Source organism: Psittacula echo, assembly GCF_963264785.1.
Source record: "Psittacula echo genome assembly, chromosome: 8".
Taxonomy (NCBI): domain Eukaryota; kingdom Metazoa; phylum Chordata; class Aves; order Psittaciformes; family Psittacidae; genus Psittacula; species Psittacula echo.
Window position 1 is genome coordinate 9,141,148 of NC_137744.1, and position 24,056 is coordinate 9,165,203.

The 24,056-nt window shown below is 42.1% G+C and overlaps 1 protein-coding gene across 4 annotated transcripts; it reads right to left on the bottom strand.

Moving 5' to 3' along the window:
• Positions 1–55: 55 nt before the first annotated feature.
• On the bottom strand, positions 56–23,577 carry MTMR8 (myotubularin related protein 8). Of its 4 annotated transcripts, none has more exons than XR_013957545.1 (15): positions 23,466–23,577; positions 21,778–21,900; positions 20,974–21,136; positions 18,920–19,077; positions 17,296–17,424; positions 16,198–16,332; positions 14,188–14,320; positions 12,638–12,747; positions 11,403–11,528; positions 9,743–9,792; positions 8,708–8,908; positions 8,155–8,283; positions 7,120–7,246; positions 1,248–5,641; positions 56–938 (listed from the first exon to the last, which is right to left on the bottom strand). XR_013957545.1 is itself a non-coding variant. In XM_080624749.1 (14 exons), exons 1-14 carry the CDS (start codon positions 23,487–23,489, stop codon positions 5,357–5,359), a joined length of 1,893 nt encoding a protein of 630 aa, XP_080480875.1. In that variant the 5' UTR covers positions 23,490–23,577; the 3' UTR covers positions 56–5,356. The 4 variants fall into 4 exon arrangements, 1 of the variants encoding a protein (XP_080480875.1); XR_013957546.1 differs by lacking the exon at positions 56–938 and adding an exon at positions 7,742–7,796 and having other exon boundaries at positions 5,502–5,641; XM_080624749.1 differs by having other exon boundaries at positions 56–5,641.
• Between the last annotated feature and the right edge of the window lie 479 nt (positions 23,578–24,056).

The following is a 24,056-nucleotide window of genomic DNA, read 5'->3' on the forward strand; positions in this document are numbered from 1 at the left end:
ACTGGGTCATGGAGAGCTTCTTACAGACCAACACCTCCTTCCCCAGACTCCTTCTCCCCAGGGCTGCTCCCAATCCAGTCTTCCCCAGCCTGTAGTTGTGTCTGGGCTTGCCCAGACCCATTTTAAGATAAGCTCACTACTCAAGTCTTTAACACTTCCAAGTGTGAAGTTCTGCTTTGAGTTTAATTAACCATCAAACAGAGGAGTCATTTACTTCAAAAAGGGTGTTTATTTCCATAGGGAATAAAAATAAACTGTAATACAAGTGAAACTTCATGGAACAAATACATTTAGAGGAAAAAGGAGACAGTGCTCCCCTAAACATGGTACAACAGGCGTTTCTAAGCAGTGCATGAACTAAAAGGACTTACACAGCCATTGCAGCACATTCAACAACATGGGATTTATCACCCATAATCTTATACAACTGCCCCTCAACAGGGACACCAACAAAACCAGAGACTAACAAACAGCACAAACATTGACAGTTTCCAGCCGAGCACCACACAGTTTTGGGAACATTCCTACAAAGATCAGTTTGTGGACAACAGGAAAAGTACATGTGTGCTCAGTTACATGTGACTTAGATCCAGTGCTGAGTTATTCCAGTAGTATGCTGCTACATTAAATACAGATGAATATACACAGGGAAATGAGATATGCACCAACCATTGTCACCTACCCTCCTGCATCGCCTCTGTAGTTCAGAGGTGCCAAAAGGACATTGAGATCCCTGCCCGAACCAACTACACTGACAAACCGGCACTGACCTGGCTGCTCCTAGTGCTGAAGATGCTTATGAAGACATGGATTTCAACATCACCTGGTTGGCGACATTCCTCATCCAGTTAGTCAAGCACTGTGTATGAATCCAAACAAAACTACTACATTCAGAACAGATTCTTCATCCCTGCTCCATCCTGAGGCATGGGAAGTGCCTATAGGTGGTACAGGGAATAACATGTTAGGTCCATAGGAAGCACGACCCAGCACTCAGAGCAAAGAGTAGGGAAGGGAAGGAGAGCAAAGCAGCAGCCACCTTTTGAATTGCCACTCATGAATATCCATCACTGAGCAGTGCCAAGTGATCCCTTTGGGAGCACAACATCAGGCACTGAAGCTACCCAAAGACCAGTTTTGCCACAAGTGAACTGAAAGAACATCTGGCACAAGAGCTCTTTTAAATGCCTCCCCCTGCAGGTGCTACAGCTCTGTTAGACGCCAGAGTGCTCCCTCTAAGTGCTTACCACCTCCAAACCCGACACACCACCAGGCACGGGTCACTTCAGATTTCCAGCTGTAACCCAGCAAAGACCAACTCGAAGTGTAGATCTCTTGAAGCTTTGTGCACCTTCAAGCTCCCAGCAGAACCCTCACCAGGACCTGAGGAGCTCACTGAAGCTCACCAGGTACTTAGGAGGAGGCCTCCTTCCCCATCTTCACAGGGTAGCAGCACCCACATCGCAGGTGGAATCTTCTTCTAAGTACTTAAATGAAAGGCATTCACTAAGAGCAGGAACAGGACACACAGCCACAAGGTATTACACCTCCAGGATTTAACAAACTGCTTTTTCTCTCCCATGAAAAAGAGCCAACTACAACTCCACACACAAACCAATCATTCCCTTTTTTTTCCTCCTGTAAACCAAACAGCACCAATTGGATTTTCCCTACCACAGGCAGCAAATGCAGAACAAAAAGCAATTTATAAACCCAGCATTATGAAGTTCACTTTAAGAGATTCCAAATGAGAAATAAAGATACACGAGCCCCTCTTCTACTTCCAAGTAGTAGCTTTAACAGAGTATTGCAGGCACTTGCCCATTGCAGCGCTTTACCTATTACTAGCAAGAGAAATACAAGGTAGAGCATGACACTGTAATGCCATGGGGTATCTTGGTAAAGCAAGAGGTGCTCCAGAAAAGGAAGAGTTTTACACAGAGCAAACAGGATCCCTTCTCCTTCCCAGTTCTTGGAATCCAAATGGAAAGCAGCAGGTTGCATTGTTCACTCAACAGCACAACACATGGATTCTCCACTAGAACAAACAAGCTACAGGAACTTTTCCCCTACACAGTGCTTGCCAAGAAGATTCCTATGAAACAGATTTACATTGCCTTTAACACTTTTAGGGAACATATAATGAAGTCAGTTGCCACTGTCAGCAGGACGCTCCATGAGGAACAAACATGGAGCTCTGGCAAGGCTCTGGGAAGGAATCCAGATGAGCAGAGACCTGAGGATGTGCTGCAGCACTTGGAACAGCTTCTCATTTTTGGTCTTGAAACACCCAAGAGTTACTGTCAAAACTAAAAAGCTTCCAGGTAACTGATTTGCAAAGAAATAAGCTCATGGAAAGCCAGGAAACACTGGAATGTTTTCCAGCTCCATACATTTACAGCACCAGCAGGAATGATTTTTAATACATTAAATCCAAGAGGTTTAAAAAGACAGACATTACCCTTTTATTTTGGCTAGGTCTTGCATTTCAAAGTATAAAGTCATTCATTGTTTTGTTACTGAAGTCAAAAGCAGCAAGATTACTAAGAGCTTACTAATACTTTCAGTATATGGAGTAATCTTTCACGGTTCTATGCACCTGTAGTAATCTTGTAGTCAAGAAGGATTTGTGGAGATGTCAGCATCACGTTTCAGGAATAAGCAAAGATGATTATACTTTCTCCAAGGTAATATATGGTAATTCAGAACTCAAGGCAACATGTAAACATGTACAGAAACCTTCTGCAAAACGCTTTTCTACAACGATTAACCAGTGGTGTGTCCAAGTCCTTCAGCAGTCAAATTCACTGCAGGTCTGAATCTCTAATTTTCAGTAGAGAACATGTTACAAGGACTGATGACATCCAGAATAACTGGTCCTGAAAGTGCCAGTCTTGGTCCCATTTACTATTTCAGAGCTCTCTATTTGAGAAGCTACGAACACCATCCACTACCTTTCTACCACCTAGAAAGGAAAGACAGGGCTGATGCATGTAAAATGGGCTCCAAACCAAAGTGCTCCAAATGGAGCTTTTACACTACCAAGAGGCAAAGGGAAATTATCTCCCCAGTACCCTCCACTGGAAATCACAACAGATCCCCAGCCCTGGGTAACAGGAACAGCTGGATTAACACTTGGGGTACAATCTCCTCACTTGAGGAGTACACAGATATGGCAAACTTAAAAGGTTGGTAGAGTAACTCGGTGTTAGGAGCTTCATAGATCTCTTTTTAAGGGCAAAGAGACTCAAGAGCAGATGCTCATCTTGAGATAAAGAAAAGATGCATTCAGAAATGTGTACCCTTCAAAAGAGATACATCCTTGTTGAATGATGCACTATTCTTGATATGCAGCCACACAACAAATTTCAAACATCATTAAAATCCTAAACCAGACCTGCTTGTGCTTTGTTTTTAAATGGCTCACGCGCTGTAGTTCTACCTTGAAAACAACTACATTCCTTGCTTTAAAATTGACAAACTTGCACATTAAAAACCAGTTTCTCTTTGCCATTCTAGGCACTGAAACCTCTGTTTTCAAGTACTGCCCTTTTTCCTGGGGTCTTCTGATATTCTTAAAAGATCTGTTTTCTTACCCAAAGTGAGACACTCAGAGGAGTTTTGGTTTTCTCCTTTCTACTTGAACATTGAAGCTAACCTGGTCATTTCACCACATGAGCACATGAACAATGGCTATTGCATTTTCTGCTGTTATAGTGGAATGTTTCTGCTTTTCACTGCAGATTGGGAGGGTTAACTTAGAAAATGTTTATAGTTTCTTTCAAAATTTCATAAAAGCCCTGGTTTTAAGACCTAATGGTAGCATCTAATTGAAACATCAAGATCCAGAAGAAAGCAGCAAAGCATCTTGGGTGAAGCCACACAAAGAAACTCTGTTAAGTAAAGCACATCTTTAGAAGCTTGCCCAGAACAAGTACTAGGGAACAGCTTTCCTGACCAACCATTTCCCCAGGGGACAAGCCCCTCTTTCTCCACAAGACTTATGGATAAATGGAATATAGGTTTCAGTTTTAAACCCCAACTTTGAACTGGTGTCTCCAGATGAGATTCCTGCAGTCTAAGAAAACCAAGCAGTGCTAACAGCCAGAGTGAGCACAAGCTGGAGCCACAGCCACAAGCCAAGATAACCACTCTGTGTTCCACTAACAGGACATGTCCCAAGTTAGGTTTTGTCACCAGCTCCACGGAAGTACAAAGTTCATTGCCATGAGACAGTCCAGACAAAACATCTCCAAGGTTCATGTAATTTTAACATCCAAGACAACCTGCACTATGATCACTCAGCACATGATGTGAAATAACTATTTGAGACCCCATTTCAGTAGCAAAACGCCCTTGATCTGTAACTACTGCCTTGTCAATGGACATAAGGAGAGCACATCGACTCCAACTTCAAACTATGTTACTCTCTTGCTTCAATTTAACCAAGATCATAAACCAAGAGATAATAAAATCCATACAATTTTTTCCCTATCTTTTCTCACTTGTCATCCTCCCTCTGTCACAAAGCCACAGGTTACACAGGCCTTGTGGCTTGCTGCCCTCTCAGTCAGTAAATGTGGTCCTTATCCTTTGAAAGGTCAGCTTAGAGGGAAGCTACTGCACTCAGGGGATCAGCAAAGATCATGGGGAAGCCAGAGCAGGTAAAAAAACTGGTTTAAAAATACTGCCTGCAAGGACGACCAAACACTACACTCTACACTACAGTAATAAAAAGAGAACATTGCATGGGTAGACATTAAAAGTTCTCCATAGAAAGGCACAGGGGGGTTTGGTTTTGTTTAACAAATATGCATAGGAAACAAAAAATTAATCAGTTCTGCCACAGGGTGAGGGTCCATGCAGATTCATTCACAGCTAAGAAAGGGGGGGGGGGATGTTATTTTAAGAGGAACTGACATTTTTATCATTTTAAGATGACCTCGCACCATCACTGAGAGTAACTGGACTGTATCTTTCCTACTCCAGTTGTAAACAACATACAATTCCTAAGCCCCATGTAAATTGGCCAAGATTCCTTTCAGCTTGAAACACCAAGTACTGGCAGCAGCCATGAACCTTAAACACATTGTGTTTCCAGTAAGCAATCACGTTTGCACAAACCCAAGGCAGCCTCCTGGGCAGCTCTGTACCCATCATCTTCATTTCAGCTGCAAAACGATGGGAACCAAACCAAATGCAGCCTGCGTGCCCTACAGTGAGCACAGCTCCCTGTCAACACACCACTCACGCTCAGCTGTCCATGGATAAGGGGTCTGCACCTCCTGGGGGCACAGCCCCCTCAGGCTTCACCACCACAAGCGCCTGGTTCATCGAAATCAGTTTTCAGAGCTCATCAGTGGTGCTGAGGTTTTCCACCCTTCACTTCAGAGTCCAACACATGAGGGGTGTCGCTCAGATCCTGGAGGTCCCGGTGATGAGACAGGTTCTCTTTGTGCTTTTGGTCCACACCTGATGGAACATCTGCATCCCCCATCAAGGCACCGTTGCTCAGCACAGGAGGTGGTTCCCCTTCATAACCCTGAGGAGTGTTGAGCATCGGTGTTTTTGAAGTAGTATGTCCTACTTTAGATAAGGAGGAGCCTTCACTGGGCAAAGGACCATCGAGGAAAGGAAGTTTCTACACAGATAAAATGACATGAAAAGGAAATTAATGGAAGTTGCTATTCCCAGATGCCAGAGATATACAAAAATCAACTGCCAACAGAACAGTCCTGTGCCAGTGTCTCTTCTTCAGCTCTGCAATCCAGCACTGACGTACACAAGCACAGATCCTTACATGTTTGTATCCAATCATTATTAAATTAATAAAGCTTTCAGCACTCACATTAACCTACCAAAGGACACAGATAGTTCTTCTCATTGCTATATTTTTAGGTGACTCTCTCACTAATGTATTTTTAGGTTTTTTTCTGGTTGGTTTGTGGTTTATTTGGGGCTTTTTTTCCATACACGTAGAAAGGAGATTGTGGGCAGAGCCTTGAGCATAAAGAAAAGCTACACTTCTCCTTGCAGGCACTTGTAGAGGACTGTGGAGGGTTGGCCCTGGCTGGGTTCCATGCACCCACCAAGCTGCTCTTATCACTCCCCTTCTCAGCAAGATGACATGGGGATAAAATAAGATAGAAAAACCCTTGTGAGTCAAGATAAAGGCAGTCTGATGAAGGACAAGCAGAGGTTGTGTATGGAAGAAAAGGAAAACAGAAGACATACTCTACTTCCCAGGGAGCAGGGCACTTTATGTGCAGTGGTGGCTCCAGAGGACAAACACCAAAATAACAAGTGCCCCTCTTCTTCCTTCCCCTCAGCAAAACTGCAGGGCTTAAACTGACCAGACTATTTTTGGTTTTCTTTTCTGACTTGCACTGCCAAGTAGAGATCTGCATCTTCAGACAAACAAATACAGCTCCCTGGAGAACTTCATCAGAGCTGCCCACACCGTGAAGTGTGTGGTTGTTTATTTTTCCGGGTTGAAGGAAAGACATTGGTTATTCTGGACACAAGATCTCTGCCCTCCAGTACCACAGAACACAAGTAGTAAATGTGCAAGATTCCCAACCCTGCTTTAGCAAAACATTTCAAATCTGAGGTAGCCACTTTCAGAGGCTAATTCAGCCCACACCATCCAGTTATGTTTTGGCTATTGCATGAAAGCCAACTTAAGTAACTCCACTGTTTAGTATCTCTGTCTTGTGACTAAGAAGGCAGGAAAGAAACATGAGGGGATGAGCTGAAAACAGGAATATTTTTGTATATTCATATTATTTACATGGGGAAAATCAGGCCCATTCTTTTCTTCTCTCCTTGAAGTTTGATGTGAGTAGAGTTGAAACCCAGATGTTCTTTTTAAAACTGCTTCATTTAGAGAATTAGAACATCAGGAACCTGCAACAGAACCTGACCTACCACAGCTTCTACCTAGCAGATGAGAATTTTGTGTAAATCAAAACTATTGATCGCAGCAATGGCATTTAACCCCTCATTTTGCCCCGCTCTGCCCAGCTTGCTGAAGCCATTGTTCAGTGCCAGTGTTCAGCCCCAGGTATATCTGCCAAAACCACTGAGTGATGTAAAGTGTTACTAAGATTCAGGACTCACATTTTCCAGTTCAGATGCACTGTCCTCCAGTTTCATCTTCTGGCTCATGCAGTTTAGGAGATAATCCAGCACACACTGTTTTGGATGCATTCCTTTGTCAAAGCGGTTATACATCCCACACCAAAACCTCAAGGACAGGGCAAGCAAAGGGAATCAAACAGTTATTTGTACACTACTGGCCAACAAACAAACTAGATGCTGTTTAGGAAACAAATTTTCAACCAATTAAGATTAGTAACATTCTAAAAACCTGCCACAGCCTTGGATTAGAAAACTCAGCATCAGTGCGTAAATACTTACAGTTTAAAAATACTTTTAAGGATTTAAGTATTATGAGGTTATGATCCACATGAGCTGGCAGCAGGTATTAGCATTAAGATGAAAACATGCTTTTCCAAATAGCAGACTTACTGGAGGCTTGGGAGCTCACCCTCAAGCCCTCAATTTGCTCTGCTGTTATTAAAGCCTTTTGCCTGCCAGTAACCACACACAGCACTTTAAAACACATTTACATCCCTCCCTCAGCAGGGACCAGGAGTGAGGCAGAAACAAAGCAGCACTAACCACTCCAGCTGTAACACCCTGGGCAAGCAGAGAGACATGGCAACAAGAAATGCCTTACCTGACTGTGAGAGCCTGGGAGTGATGGGCACTGAAACTCCTGTTTAAAGGCCTTCCTTAATATATACATATATATAAAAAGTGAGGAAAGGAGGAACTTTAACAACTGCCAACCACTATCATGCAAATTTGGCAGAGCAAGCAGCCAGGGGGTGTGTGGGGTCTATCTACATCTGAAGTTCTTTTCCTTGCCTTTCCTCACCCTCTTTCTCAACACCAAAGTCTTATTTTAAGTTACATTACCTACACTTATTTAGCAGCTACCTGTGCACTATTACTCCTAGTTTATGGATGAGGAATGGAGGGGAAAGGTAGAAAAAAGCATGTTCATCAGTGAATTTTTAAAACCTGAACTGCCGATCTACTTTACAATGAAAGAAATGCCCCTCTTTCCTCCTTAAATAAGGAACTTACTGGAAACTGAAAGGGAGTGTGTTAGGTTGAAGCTCTTTGTAAGCTGTAAATCCTTTGTACAGGGGATTTCTCAATTCCTGCTTCTTCTGTAAGAGGAAAGGCCACAGAGAATGGGTCTTCTCAAAGATTCTGTCAATTACAAATAACAGCTTATCAATAAAAGAATGAAGTTAAAGGGATTAATAACTCCGGCTGAGCTGACCAGAATCACATTAAGGGAATTAAGAATTATTTTTGCACAGCATCTCATTCATTTCATAAGCACAAGATATATCACTGAGGAATATATAATCATTTAAAATGGACTCGATCCAGTCAAAAGGCGTATCTGCAAGTTCATACTTTGGCCGAAATTAAAACATCTGTCTTCAGGGATATAATTCATCTATAAATTGTTTTCACACTCCAGAACAGAAGCATCCTTCAAGACAAGGTTACCCTTAACCAATCCACAATTACATTGAAAGCACAAACACACAAACCTGCCCTCTTCCTGACTTTTAAAGAAACTTCTAGACTGTTGGCTCTCTAAACTGCCAATCTGCCAACTCACTTCAGATCCTCACGCTCCTTATGGCAGTTCCCAAGGAAGTTGCCAAACTGGCAGGAGTAGACATGGTCATGGATTTCAAGAAGGAAACGTTCATTGAACTCAAAAGAGCATGGGAACTGCTGCATGAGCTGCCACACACATTCAATGAACTGGGTGAAGACAGGGGAGACTTCTTTGGGGTCACCATCCAAATGGCCACACCTAGAGAGATGCAAATAAACCAGGGTAAATCCTGTGTCACACAACAAAAAACAATTCCCTCACCATTAAACCACTGGGAAGTTTTCTTCACACTAGAATAAGAAACTATTCTGCAGAGACAGAAAAAAAACCCATGTGTTTTTTCTTACAGCAAGTGCACATTCAAGTGTGCCACCTTCATTACTTGTTTCCCAAGGATAACTCTTAGGAGTGATGAGATTTGTGCCATGTCCCTTTCTCTAAAGTCAAATTAGCCATGGAAGAGTCCACGTAACATTGCTGCAAGCATCACAAGAAGTATTTGTGAAGCAGGAATCCCTGAGCCTATGCCATGATGTTTGCGTATGATGTGGTAAATATAAAATCAAGGTAATAACCCTATTAGATGTAGGCAATTACAGGAATCTGCTTAAGGGATGGCAAGTCAAATGGGTTTTTAGTACTAAACTGGTCTCAAGTTTATGCCTTGAACTTGGTAAAAGGTAAATGAGCTGAGATTTTCTTCCAGGAGGTGACTGCAGAAGTATCAACATGTCTTGCCAGAACATCAGCACTCCTCATGTAATGTGAATATGATTTTACAGGTAGGAAACCACTCAGAACTCAAACAATTTGTTCAAGATTGTTTGATTTTGTAAAGTAATAGTAACAAAAAAGCACTGATGAAATAATCCCAGCAGATACTGGCTTTATCTCACCAACTCCAGTATTTTCCGTACCTTTTCTCCTCTGTCCTGTATTTTCATTAACATTTTTCATGAATCTGAAAACACTGCATTAGTTTCCCTGTCAAGCCTTCAATGAGTCACTGCATCCATAATATGCTGCTCTTACCTGTGTGAAAACTTGTGGCCCATTGCAATCCATTCTTTCTCTATCAGGACCTTCAATTTCAAAACAGAGGTGAGAAAAAGAGCATTACTTTGTTTAGAAAAAGCAAAAGGAAGACTTTGATGCTAACGTATACAGGGCCGACAACCATGTTGACCCTCCTGGTATGAGAGGCCTGTGAAAACAGTAATAGTGGTTTATAGATTAGAGTTATCCAGTTACCAGCACTATATCACTATTGAAATCACAAGTTATTTCAAGAAAGTCCAGTACTATTTTGAGGGAGTTTCTATGTTGCTAAAATAATATACAAACACACTGAGCTAAAATTTGTGTTAGTATGTTAAGATAATCACTATGTACTACAAACACAGAGTATCATGATATTCAGCAAAATAAAATCAACTGGAATACAACAGATCTTTAACACACAAATAGGAGTGTAAGAAATACAGCTGTGTACTGAGCAGCTCAGGATGAGATCAGAATATAGTTCTTTCTATTTTAAACAGAATGCCTGTGCTACGTGTAAGAAGACAACAAGGAAGCACTATTTTCCTTAAACACGTCTCATAAGGAAACACATGCCTGATACTGAATCCATTATTACTTGCCTTGCAGGGTCAGATTTAAAGGTAAATTCCTGATACCATCATCCAGAGACTTAAAGAACAAAAAAGAAGAAATTTGAAGTCATATTGCGTTTCAAATTTTCCCATTCCTTACACTTCTGTTGTATTTACTGAGGAATAAGCACTCTCCTGGGATTTGTGCATATAAACTATTTGCTCAGAGGACAGACAAGCATTTGTTTGTTTTAGTTACTGCTCCTTCTCCTAAGCAAAAGCACATTTCTTAGTTCATACAGAAATGGCCAGAGTGCAGCCAAAGCCCAGGCAGATGTTTCACACTTTAAGTCATTTTAACTGTTAAAAGACTGCAGTATAATCCAGACCCAAAACAATAATTAGTAATGAAAGCATGGAATGCAAGGAAACAATCCCAGCAGCACAACTCACAGGCAGAAGGCAGAACTTGCACTGCTCTGATTTCAGGGTTTCTTTTAAGGAATTCTGCTCAGAAAGAGCAGCAGCCTTTCAGGTATTTAACAACACAGGAATGGAAGGATAATGTCACCTATTGGTCTGTATATACAGTGCCAGCTTCAAATAAGAAGCCTACAGTAGAAGCAAATGGTCAAATTGATGTGTAATGGCTTTAAAAAAGGTCTTCAACAATGCACAGATTTTACCTGATATACAGGTTATGTGCTGCCCCATGCACAAGAATGAGCTCAGCCAACTTTAAATCTCAGAAGGTAAGAGGCCATTCACTCAGACAGTCTTAAATGACAAGCTGCTTCACCACTTTTTTGTGGATTGCTGCCAGAGTTGCATCCTTTGCTCTCTTATCCCTTGCTGAAATCTCATTAGTGGCTCTGCCATGGACATTCAAGGAAACAAAGATTTGGGAACTGTAGATCAAGTGTGTTTTGTCCCCATGCTGTTCAGAGTAATTAAAGCTTGTTTATAGAATCAAAGCTGCTTTTATATAGGTCACCTACTGTTTGTTCCAGGAAGTGGCCCAAAACATTCAATTATGGCTTGTTTACAAACCCAGGAAACACTTTTTGGTTTTGAAATTCCAATGTTTGTGTTCTTACCATGAAGCCTTTAAAAGTCCTGTAGAAGGGATCCAAGAGGAGGCTGGCCAGGGAGCAGACCTGCGCTGTGCGGTCCCACCCGTCCGAGCAGTGCACCAGCACACTGGCTTTCTCATCCTTCACAGCCTGTCAAGAAGCACCACACACAAAAGTTGAGCAGCTTTCTCAGTGTGTTCCTGTAGTTAAATATGGCTGTCCCTTCAGCTGCATTTACCTGACTGGCCTGAAACCCAAGAGGAAAATTTGTCATCTCCCCTCCAGACCATGGAAAAGCACCAGTTCTGGGCACATCACCATCAACCCACAGGAAACCCCAACCAGAATACAATGCCATGGTGTGCCTTGAAGGAAACATAGGCTGTCAAGAAACAAAGACCCTCTGATCTCAAAATGCTGAGTTTTCTGAAAGGCCAAGAAATTTCAGTTTCCTCCTCTGAGGAAAAAATTTGGTGGATAAGTAAAGAATAATAACTGGCTACATGGGGATAAGAGACTTCGAGAAAAATTGTAAGAGCTTAGCCCAACTTCCTCTCATATGGATCACACCTTGTGTTGGTGATAGAAGAAAAACACTAAATAGCTTCTTGCTGGCTACACAGGAAAACTTGAAGAGAGAAAAGGCAACACGTACAAAAGGTCTCTGCTCTCGCCACATGCTGCCTGCCCGCCCTCTACTATCACTGAAGAGCCACATGCCTTGGTGACTTTTCTCCTTCTGCCTGATGTGCTCTGAAGAAATGAGGACTCTGTCGAATAATCAAAATTAGAAGTGCCCACACTGCACAGCACCAGGAGAAAACAACCTGCTCTAAACAATCCCTCAATTAAAGCAGTTCAGAGCAGTTCAGTAACTAATGAGCACAAGGTTGTTAGCTGTTTGCACTGGTAATTCCATGTCAGAGACATTTAGAAAGGTCACTTACTGGCATTGTGACTTTATTTGTTTCAAAGGAGTTCTAATAAAGCCTAGACAACTGCAACAAACAGTGGCAATGCAGTGCATAGGACAATGTCCCAACCCCTATGGCATTTAGTTTAGGCACAGGAAGTGGCTAGGGGAGAGCCAGCTGGTGCTCTGCCGATGTCCTCCAACTGCAGGCTTGGTTTTGAGAACGGAGGCCAACCTGATCAGCAATGCGTTCCCACCTTCTCTCCAGAGACATCTTCCAGCCTTGGAGCAGTCCATAACAGACAAATACATACTTAATTCACCTCAGGTCAGAGTACAGTTTTACCTTGGCAAGAAAGACACCTGCATCCATCACAGCCTTAATGTGCCGTAACCAACCCGAGTTCTCCAGGCCAGTGAGGAAATCACTCATAGAGGGGGACTTCATCTCGCACACTGAGAACACAAACAAAGGAATTAGCAGACATTCCATTAACAACATCCTTTTCTTTTTCCCACCTCCTCATTATCTCTTCACAGCACCAGAGCCTAGGAGATCCCAAAAGCTCACATTTCCACACTCTCAGCAACATCCTATCTGAAGGACACAGAAACCACTGGCTCCACACTTACATACACAAACCAGCAATTTTTAGCTATGAGAGAACCTGAGGATCTGAAAATATCCTCCTCCTCCTCTCTTTTTAAATGGTAGCTCATTATTTTTTCAGCTGAGGTTTTTTCCAGCAAAAGAAAGTGTTTAGTACTGTTTCTTCACTGTAAGTCACCTTCACACACACATCTAACCACCACTAACATGCAGTGACCAAAGACATGAAGGAAGGAGTTTTGATTTAGAGAGAGAAATAACAGGTTAAACCTTGAAGGCAAATCAGATGCAATATTGAAACCCAGCAAAGAAAATACTTCTAGTAATGCAGCTCAATAGCCTGCAAGCACCACTAAGGTTTTTTTCACTGTCTGAGAAGAATACAGGAGTAAACAAGTATTTATTCTGCTCTTCTTCCACCACAAATAAATCTGCCAAAACAGGCAATTGAGGACTTGTACTTGTCATTAGGACAATGGCTTGGTTGTGTGAATAGCCTCATTTTTCTCCAAGGTCACCATGGGTCCTGCAGTGCCACCTGGCAATTGGTAGCATCAATTATTCTACTACTGTGAGGCAAGATGACCATTATGCTGCTCACTAAAATATTACACTTGTACTCTGAATGACAGCCCTTCTATTAGAACTAATCACAGGGACCAAGCAGAATGATTTGCAGCATCCCCTCTGCACAAGGACAGTAGCAGTGCTGGAAAGCAGCAAGCAGAGCAGACTGGTGTGATCCAAGCTGTGCATTCACCTTTGATGGAACCTCTCCAAAACTACATTACTGAGAATACAGGCCTGATTCACTTCTTGATCTGCAACAGCTCAGGTCAGCATTTCTTCTGTGCTGCTTCACATTTTTCCCCCACTAAGCTCAGAGTCTCACAGAGCAGCTTAATTATCTGAGCAACTCTGCATTTTAATATCTATTTTAATGTACTATAACATGTCTTTAACCATTAAGATGTATTGAATACAAGTTCAGTTAAAGCAATCAGAAATAAATCAAAAAACAACCGTGTATGTAGGGGATTAAAGTCTTTGGAAGATCATGCCAAAATTTCAAATCAGAAATACTGTTTAACACTGAACTGCTCCAAACTTTCCAAATGCCCAGAAAGTCATTTCTTCAACAACCTATGTCAGTTTTCTTTCGATAACTCACAAAATAACAGTACAATGGAGTATTTCTCCAGCCTTTTAATTTGGCACATATAAGAAATCCACATTTTCTGGACCAGGGGTAAAGAAGAGTGGCCAGTCGCATGGCCTGCACGCACCTTCCAGCAGTTTCTGCAAGCTGCTCCTCATCACATGGATGTTTTCTATGCCGATAAATTTAAACCGAATGTTATCATAGTTATCTTCGTTCTCATAGCCCTTCCCTGCAGCTCGGTTGGCCATGGCATTTAACTGTCACAGGCAAGGGAACAGGAACAAGAGAAAAGAGAAAACTACAGCAAACAATATGCACAAATAAACAAGTCTGTTTTGCAAGTCCTTCTTTTTAGATCTCCCAGAAAATACACTGAACAAAGGCATTCCTCAGCTGCACTTCCCACCTCCCAGACACTATTTCCAGCTGTTTCACTAAAACCATGCCACTGTCTCCAGCCATCGTTCATATGCAGAGATTCAATAAGACCCAGGACAGGATTTTTTAGGGTGGCCAGCATGAAAACCATGCCCAGTTTCACAATACTGTTGTCATCAAAACAGGCAGAGAGACATTGTGTCTGCCTTAAGTGTGAAGCTATGCAAAAGATTCAGACAGAAGCATATGAAAGTAAAACTAGGAAAGCCATTTGTATGAGTAACGTACATACATGGTGGTACAGAAATAATAAGAGAATCCCAAAGCTTTTCACAGACATACATGCACAGATGAAATAAAGCCACCTGAGGGAAACAGAAATATTCAAGTTGAGCAGAAAGAATATAGCAACCAACTGGAGCTGCAGAAAAGAAGCCGAAAAGAAGCCAGCTGCTCTAACAGTCACCCAAGCCAGTCTAACAGCTACCATGAAATCTTTAGTGGCGACCAAAAAACCTCAAAGAAGCACCTCAACCCCCCATATATTTATTTGGGAAGGAGTGATTTGAATCCAGAGAGAAGGAAGAGTCAGATATGGTAGCACCATCTCCAGAATAACTAAACAATCATTGTGGTTCAGTTCTACCACACAAGACACGTTGTGTTAGAAGAAGAAATGTGACTAATTATAATTCCTCCCTTCTTCAAATACTTTAGAACAATACTGCCATCAATGATAGATGTCAGTAGAACATCCACGATACTGGAAGGTGTCTGAACCAAAACATCATGCAGTTATTGCTATAAATACCCACATAATTACAGAATAGGTTTTCTCTAGGAAATGTCACACTACAAAAAGCCAAAATACATCTCAGACCACCAGGTGAAACATTCCTCATCTTCCCAGGAAGACCTTTTCCCTTCTTGCCCATGCCATAATTTAACTAAATCTATAGTTTCTATAAGATAACTGCAATGCCTGAACAGGGAAGTAGGTTCTCAGAGAGCTCAATTTTAAAATAATCAGAACACTTTTAAATCTTTGTATTTAAATAATTGTGTACTATGAAAATCCTCCTGTTCTAATTTGCCTCCCAATCAATATGCTTACAGGAATCATTTCAGTTGGTTTCTGAATCCAGTCCCTCAAGACAGTCAGTACAGATTTAATCTTTCTTCAATATCCTCTTACATAGACATCTCAGCAAAGAAGTTCTAGCCCCAGACAGTGGCTATGGATCAGAATTGTATTGAACTCCAAGCTGCACGTCATGAGAACACAAGTGTTTCCACAAAAGCAAAAAAAAAAAAAAAAAGAAAGGAGGAATTGCTTTTCTCCATTGTTATCAAACTCCAGGCAGCTCCACTCCTTCCCAGGTCTATGACAAAAGCACTTCAGTCTGGTGGATCTGAATCCTAAAGGCTTCTCTCCAACTCAATGTATTAAGGACCAGCTCTCTGCAGGAAAATGCTTCACTGTCTCAGCTGTTCAAAGCTGCCAGCTGCTTCACACAAACCTCACCTCAGCCCATAATACGCCAACATTCTTGAAAGCACTTAACATTGCTGGTTTATTATGCACAAGCATCCATCACATTCAGGCACTGAACCAGGAGCCTGATTCTGAATTCCTGACTCAGGACTGACACAATTTAACTTAATGCAGTGTAAAAGTTATTAAAGAATGAACTGGAAACAGCATTACTACTTCAGTTACAAGCTTTAGAAGTAGCCACAAACCCCATGAAGATACCTTTGGCCTTGTGTCTACAACATACATGAAGGGGCTCCCAGGGTTGGCTTCTCTGATGGCCTGCAGCATCTGTTCATCCTCCAGACAGCGCGCGCTGAACCCAGACAGGGGCTGGCTACAGCGGCAGATGGCAGCCTGCAACATACAACATCTCACCTTTGCTTGCTTTCACATGGTCTCTACCGCACTGTCCCAAAGAACACAGTTTGTTGGGTTTAAGTGTCCCATTCTCTTTCACGTTTCACCTCCTACTTCCATAGACATACAGAAATATTACTGGAACATTTCTCCAAGCTACAAGTTTGGGAATCTTAAGAAAGTATTGAGCTCTGCTGCAACCTCAGTGCTGTGCTCTCAAACCCACTATGCTCTGCATTATGATCAGTACCCCAAATATTAGCACTTCTCATGTTTTCTACTTGGTTTCTATGGTCCAAACCATTAATTTCCACAACTTTGCTTATCAGTTGTTACTGTGCCATGCTCAGAACCACACTGAGTATCCTTTAGGGAAATTCCAACAGCTGCCAGCACAACTCCACACAGTTGCCCAGGTCAAGGCACACTTCCTCAGGAAAACAATCATTTGACTGTGACAGCATCTTCCTAACATCTGCATCTAAAACATGCTGAGACAGCAAAGTTAAAAATGCACATTCTGGTCTTCAGTAGAACCCTTCACTTATTCTGATCTGGTGGGGGTTTATTTCAGGGTGGTTCCTCCTCTTCAACACTAAGAAAATCCAGCTGAGTTAATATGTATCTTGCTAAAACATTACTCAATATTGCAAACAGTAGATTAAAAAACCTACGTAACAAGGCACTGCTGAAAGCTGATTAAAAAAAATTCCAGACAGGAAGCTTAGAAAGTTTGTGCTTTTTGCACAGCTCTGGATGTGTCCCAAGCGTTTGCCTTTAACCAGCTTATTCTGTGACTCAGAACAAGCCAGTATTAAAGGCAGTAAGAGAAGCACAGTTCTCAAACGTGAAGTTAATCTGCTCTAATAATTACCTCAGCTTTTCCTTTCACTAAAAGGGGATGGAAAAGAAGGGGAACCCTCACTCCCCAACAAAGACAGCAGACAGTGAACAACTAACATTATTTTCCTTGTACAAGTAAGAAAGCACTGGAATCCGCCCTCTGCTTCTGAACCGTGAGCTCCCGATCACCACTGCCTTACTAGCAGCTCGAGGCACCACTATTTCTGGAGGATACGTGTTGCAAACCTAAGTGAGAAGAAAGAAAATCCAGGTATTACTGCTTAGAATTCAAAATGCATGAAAAATTCATCTTTAGCTTCTGATCTAGCATCTATGAACAAGAGGAATAGATTGTTTGCTGTAGTGTACCTAACACTAAAGTTTCAAGCCCTTATGATGCATTTAAAAAAGCAGCACAGGAATAGGCGCAAAATAAAGCAGTGTGGTGAAGAAAACAATCAATGTTGCATCTGAACCTTAAAAAAATGGACTGCACTGTGCACAATATAAAAGAAAGTTCTTTACATCCATTAATCTTATGAAAAGTTCCTGATTTGTCACAAAAAGCTATATTAAGAACAACTGTGTTTAAAAAGTTCCTTCTTATTCAACTTGAAATGAGCTTCCAGCATCCTCAGAGACCAGCTTTGTCCCTTTTCCTTGAACAAGTACAGTCTCTGCAGAAGCTACTCGACAGATAGGCTGTTCTCCAAGTCTAGCTTTACTTTAGGCTTGACAACTTTAAGTTGGAAACCCTCAGGAAATTCTAAAGCCCTGGCACTTGAGAGTTACATACTAGCAAGTAAAGCTTCAAAGTGATTAATACTTCAGACGCTCACATTCAGATGCCCTAATCAGCTAATGGAAAAAGCACTTCTCACATTGTATCTCAATTCAGGCATCCAAAGATAAGAGTCATTTAAAATTACCAGTCAATTATGACAGCACAGGCTTGTATTTCTTCAACCCAAACCACAAAAGCAAAGGAAGCTTGTGAAAAAAAGGAACAGAGAGCAGGAGGAAGTGATTCAGGCCTTAATATACTGGTATCTTCCTCAGAGCTGTCTGTCTTTTAGACAGAAAGCTCCAACAGTACACAGCATCAGAAGAAATAAAAAGGGAAATAAAATGAAGCATGAGTTTGAGTAAGCTTGCTGAAAAATGCTTTCATTTTATGTGGTTTAGATCCAATCTGGCTTTACAGGGGAGAAGAAGAAAACAACAACAGCAGCAGCCAGTTAGGACTGAAATGAAAAACTGCCCTGATTTAGCAGAAGATCCAACCAACCAATAAAAAACTGCCTGACTTCTGCTACTGTTCTTCCCTTCCCTATCTAGTCCCTTTCCACTCTGCCTCATTCCCCACCAAGCCAAACTGCTGCCACTTATTTCTCTTCTACACATCTGCCACCACCCTGGTGGGACAGGGCTTGGAAATGCCAAAAGCAGCAAAGGGTACTTCAAGTTTTTGTAACAGATGGTTTGACATTCCTCTAGAAAAACAAGTATCTGGTACTTTGCCAGGGGAATCAAAGCAACCCAAGGTGACTTTGCAGCTCTGTTCTGTTCTTCCATAGAATCCTTATCCTTAACTTCACATCAAGACGATGCTGCTTCAATCAGAGCCAACTGAGCTCATTCCTCCCCTGAGGGATCACCTTATGCAGCACCAGGACTGCTGCATGTCCTTAATAACAAAAAAGAGATACTGCATTAAATGACTGCTGTGGGCAAAAATTACCTCATAGTCTTTATTAATATCTGTTAGTTCCCAGTAGTCGTTTGGAATTCCCATACGCTGGTAATCTACTTTTAAATCAATCAGCTTCCATCCAATCTCCCGGCTCTCTTTAGACACTTTAGGATTATAGGAAAAAGCATAAAGTTCTTCAGGTTTTGCTGGGAAGAAGAAAGAAAAAGATTAATTAGTTAGAAGTTTTCTTTCTTTACTTTGTGTACTTCACTACTCCAAACTTAAGACTGACTCTCACTCCTTAAAATAAAACAACATAGAGTAGGGAAATTTTAAGCATCCAAGCCTCACATTTACAGGTTTTCATTCAGGATAGTACCAACAATTCATATTGAAATTCTCAGTAATTTCCAATACTCAGTTCCCACATACAGGGAGACAACTAAAATATTTTGTTAGAATTAACTGAAATCTCAAAGTAGTAATTTTTCCTGATTACATTATTTCCTACTGAAGTCACTGCAATAGGCATGTTAGATGAGATTTATATCATAAGGATTAACCCATAAATGAAAACATCTTTTAAAAGACATATTTTCTGTGCAGAGTTCATAAACCAGCTCTTGCACACCTTGAAGTTCATCACTCAACAGTGAGTTCAGAGCCGCATGGAAAGCTTGACAGAAGGCTTCAATATTCCTGTGACCCAACAAAAGCTTCAGGCTGTGTCTGACAAGTTCTAACTTCTTCTTCCCTCCATCTCCACCACCCCCATTTCCTTCCCTCTCTTCATAAAATGCAAATCCAACCAATAACTCATTCAGATGATTCCCAAGGCAGCAAGTGCTCCAAAGTGAAACCTGTCAGAGTCTGATAAAATAGCCAGGTTACCAGACAGGTAACCCATAGCCATCAATCATATATGTGCAAATCAAATCATTATATGCTCTGACAAAAAGCCATGAAGGAACCATACATACAGGAGTTTCAAAGCAACAAAAGAGAACTTAAAATCTAAAAAAAAAAAAAAAAATCCAAAAGGAAAACCTACAGCACTCAACACAAACAGCCGTAAGACAAAAGAAACTGCTGGAAGCCTCAGCAGTGACAGCTCCCATGCCACCAGATGCTACATTAAGCCTCTGATTTTCAAAACTGAAAGAACACTGACAGCTTTTAAACATCACCAGAAAATTGCCAGATGTCAGACCTAGGAAAACTCCAAAGCTCAGAGCACTAGGGACATTCTGGTAACAGACCCAAGCCTAAATATCATCAAAAAAACCACAAACTCGGCAAAAAACATTCCTACTACAGCATTCCTATTGAAGTCCTGTGTGACAGCAGCACATGAAGCATACTGGTGATATCAATTCCCTTCCCTTAGCCTAGTGACACCATTACAAAATGCAATTACAAATGGCATCCTTATAATAACGCCAAAGTCCAAATACTGGCTCATAGAAGGAGCACCCCAAAACCAGAAGCTGCCACAGACAGAAGCCAGGTATGAAACTCAGTGGAATGCTGTCCTGCAAGAAGACCAAAGAGACTGAAGATTCATCCACGATGGACTAAAAAGCTGAAGCCAGAAGAGACCTCAGGCTTTTGAGGATGTTTTGCTTACACTCTAAGAGTGACTCTAAGTGACAGCAGCCAGGGAGAAGCAGAGGATTGCACAAGTGAACAACAACACTGAAGAGTAGCGTAAAGAGGTTGTTGGGAAACAAATGAAAGATGCCAACGTTTAAAGCTTTATTTGTGGGGTTCCAGAATTCTGTGAGCATCCAGATCAACTGGAAAGGGCACAACTACACTCACCCAACAGCCAAGGCACAGAAATGAGTGACAATGGGCACTGCCTCATTCCCACTGCCACAACAGATGCGCATTTCATGTGGAAGTGAACACCCTGGAGTCCACAGAGCAGCACTCTACTTACTGAGCCAACCCTCACTGATCATCTCTGGTGGTGGGAACAGATTCTGACTCCACATCCCCCCCTTTCTGTACTGACACCACAAACCCAAAGGTCTGGCAGGCAAAACTCTCTCTATGGCTTCCAGCTTGAAGCACTTCAGCGATTAGCAAGGCCTAAATACCTGGTTGTGAGAGTTTAAGCAATGAGGTATAAACTTCGTGACAGTCACGTTCCTGCCCAATAACAAAGTGAGCCACGTGGAAGTTCTTGCAGTGAATGAGGAGTGGATATCCAGCTGTGGCCAGAGGCAGCTTTTCTACAGTTGCAATGTGGTGGTGCAGAATCTGAAAAACAGGAAAGAAACAGTGTTTTTCAGAAGGTACTTGTAAGGTCATGAGCAGCACAAGCAGATATGGAGTTCTTTAAATACCATCAGCTGTTTAAGCTTGCTGCATCTAACTAGGAGCAAAAAATGACTCTGTGATATTTATCAAACAAACATAACACCCAGACTCTGCACCCAAAGGCTGGTAACTAAGAGCAAGACTGAAAACGTACAGATGTATATAAGTTACTTTGCGACTGACATGCAGCTCAGTTTAACATGGTTCACTTTGCCTTCCCTCCACCCTCATATGCAATGTATTTTGTCATTCCCATTTTAATGTAGAATTAATTAAAAAATGGTAATTTCAGTTCTAATTTTGCACTTCTAAAAGCTGTACATTCAAGTTTGGTAGCTTGAGACAGGAAACTAAACAAGTTTTTTGTGTTCCTAGAACTAGCACTAATTCAGTAAGCAACCCATATCAAGTTCCATTACTGTTCTAGCTTCAACATCAGCTGTTTCTGTTAAGCATTTGGTATCAAAATGCTAAAAAAGACCATTACAATATTGGAATTCACAAACCTGTTTGTTTTGGATACGAGATATAAAGTAACTTTTATACATACATCTGAACAGACTCCAGGTATCACAACATACCCATGTTTCTTTCCTGACATCAACAGAGGCATCTACATAGATAAGGTGGGTGGCTGTCAGATATAATGTCCCATTTGCTGCCTTCTTATTTGTGTAGCGATCTAGTAATTTCACATTTTCAACCTGCAACATAGAAAGAGTATGAAAAACTGAGTTTAGCTTTGAGTGAGGAAATATCTAAGTATCTGTTGAACCACAATCATTTAACTCCTAATACAGAAAACAAGAAGTAAGACAGAAAAATACAGGAATTCAAGTCACCTACAACAGTAACTCAGCTCTATACTATAAACTCAATCTATTTCTCCAGCAATTAAAAGCCAAAAAGGTTAAGCAAAGAGCCTGGGTTTAGCACCAGTGTGAGCAACAGGATTACTGGATGTGTAGCCAAGACAATCACAGTTTATTACTGTGCAAGGCTGCAGAAATAGTAAGTGAAGAAGAGCTGTGAAAGACTGTCCATGTTCAGTATAATCACAGTATTCCTCCAAAAGAAACAGCCCCCTCCACTCTGACTTCCTACTGCTCAGTCCCCATAAACAAGTATTAGTAGCTACTTCTCCCAACACACCTCTTAGGCATGCATGTACACTTCATAAACCACACTAAGCTAATTAATAGAACCAGTTTCTAAGAACATCAATGCAAACATAATAAAACATGAGGTTTTAAGTATTGTACATTATTTGCTTGATTTTTCTCCAGGTCTATTTGCTTCTTGAGGCACACAGATGGCATTTTTTTATTCATCATTAAGCAAAAATAATGGAAAACAAAAAACCAAAAACATATATTATACTAAACCAGTTTAACAGTACACAATACACTAGTCCTGGGTATTGGATACATAAGCTTCCTTAGAGGCCATTAGTAGAGATAAAGCATAGAAAATGTCAGCAGATAAACTGGAAGAGCAGAGGTCTGGGCTGTGTGTCCTCCTGGTACATCACATTTTCCAGCACACATAATAGCTACATCTAACATTTCGCTTTTTCAGGCCCCTAGAGACAAGCAGGTCCAGCAAAGCCCCTTAGGCAACATGGGTAAGGAGCATCGCCAAATCAGTATCATAGTAAATAAAAAACCACAAAATAGAGCAAGCAGCATCTTTAAAAACTAATAATAATTAAAGAAGTCAACTGTGGGCAGACAGCTGTGTGAAGTAAATACAATTCTTCCAGCTGTCATGAGCACAGCATTCCCAGAGCTCCTGTTTCACTTTATTCTACTGAAAAAGCACACTTTGATTCACTTCTTTACACTGAAGAGGTCTCTGCACTTTGATATAAACCAAGTTTACATGAATCGAACCTAAACCACCTTTTGATCAGCATCCTTATTAAGTATTTCTTTTCCAACAAGGCAATACAGTAAGAATTACCGATATAGCAAGTAGTTTTAAACCTTACAGACTTATCCATGACCAGCTTAAAAAATGCAAGTGATGCTCACGGATAGCTATGCCTTGAAGGAAAGCAGAGACACGGCGTTGATTAAAAATACGACTTTAAAACAAAAATAGCCTCTAAAAACGCAGGGCCCTGCCCAGAGCCCCGCTCGAGGCCCACCACCCCCCGAGGGACTCCACCTCAGACGCCCCACACCCGGCCCTTCTGGCGGCCCCCAAGCACCGCGGCTGTACCGTGAGGGCCCAGCAGCTGAGCTCCCGGGTCGGCACGGCCGCTTACCTTCGGCGTGGTGATGTGCTCCATGGCGGCAGCGCCGCCCGCCTGCCCCCGCTTTACCTCAGCGCGCCCGCGCGGCCCGGCCTCCGCGCCGCCATTTGCACGGGGCAGCGCCCGGCCCGCCCCACCCCAAATCTCGCGAGAGCCCCGCGGGGCGGTGCCGCGGCCGCCATGGTGGGTGAGGGTAGAGCTCCTCATGAGTTCCTCCTGTCGACGCTGCTGTCATGGTGAGCTTCTCATGGACCAACACCCCAAGTCCTCCTCCTCAGGGCTGCTCGCAATCCTGTCCTCCCCAAGCCTGTATTTGAGCCTGAGATTGCCCCAGCCCATGTGAAGGACCTTGTCCTTAACCGCGTTGAATTCCATGAGGTTTCACCCAGACCCACCTCTCAAGTGTGTCTAGGTCCTTCTGGATCCCATCCCTTCCCTCCAGCATGTTGACAGCATCTCATGCCATCGAACTTGCTGAGGGTGCTCCATCCCACTGTTCATGCTGCCAACAAAGATGCTGAAGAGCACCAGCCCCAGCGCTGACCCCTGAACAACACCGTTTGTCACTGTATGCACAGTAAATCCCCATCAACAGAACACTGA

Excerpts from the sequence above, each read along its gene's own strand:
- MTMR8 (XM_080624749.1), bottom strand. The coding sequence starts at position 23,489 with ATGGAGCACATCACCACGCCGAAG. Across the intron at positions 21,901-23,465 it reads AGCACATCACCACGCCGAAG|GTTGAAAATGTGAAATTACT; the intron begins GTAAGCGGCCGT and ends TCTATGTTGCAG. Across the intron at positions 19,078-20,973 it reads GCTTAAACTCTCACAACCAG|CAAAACCTGAAGAACTTTAT; the intron begins GTATTTAGGCCT and ends TCTTCTTCCCAG.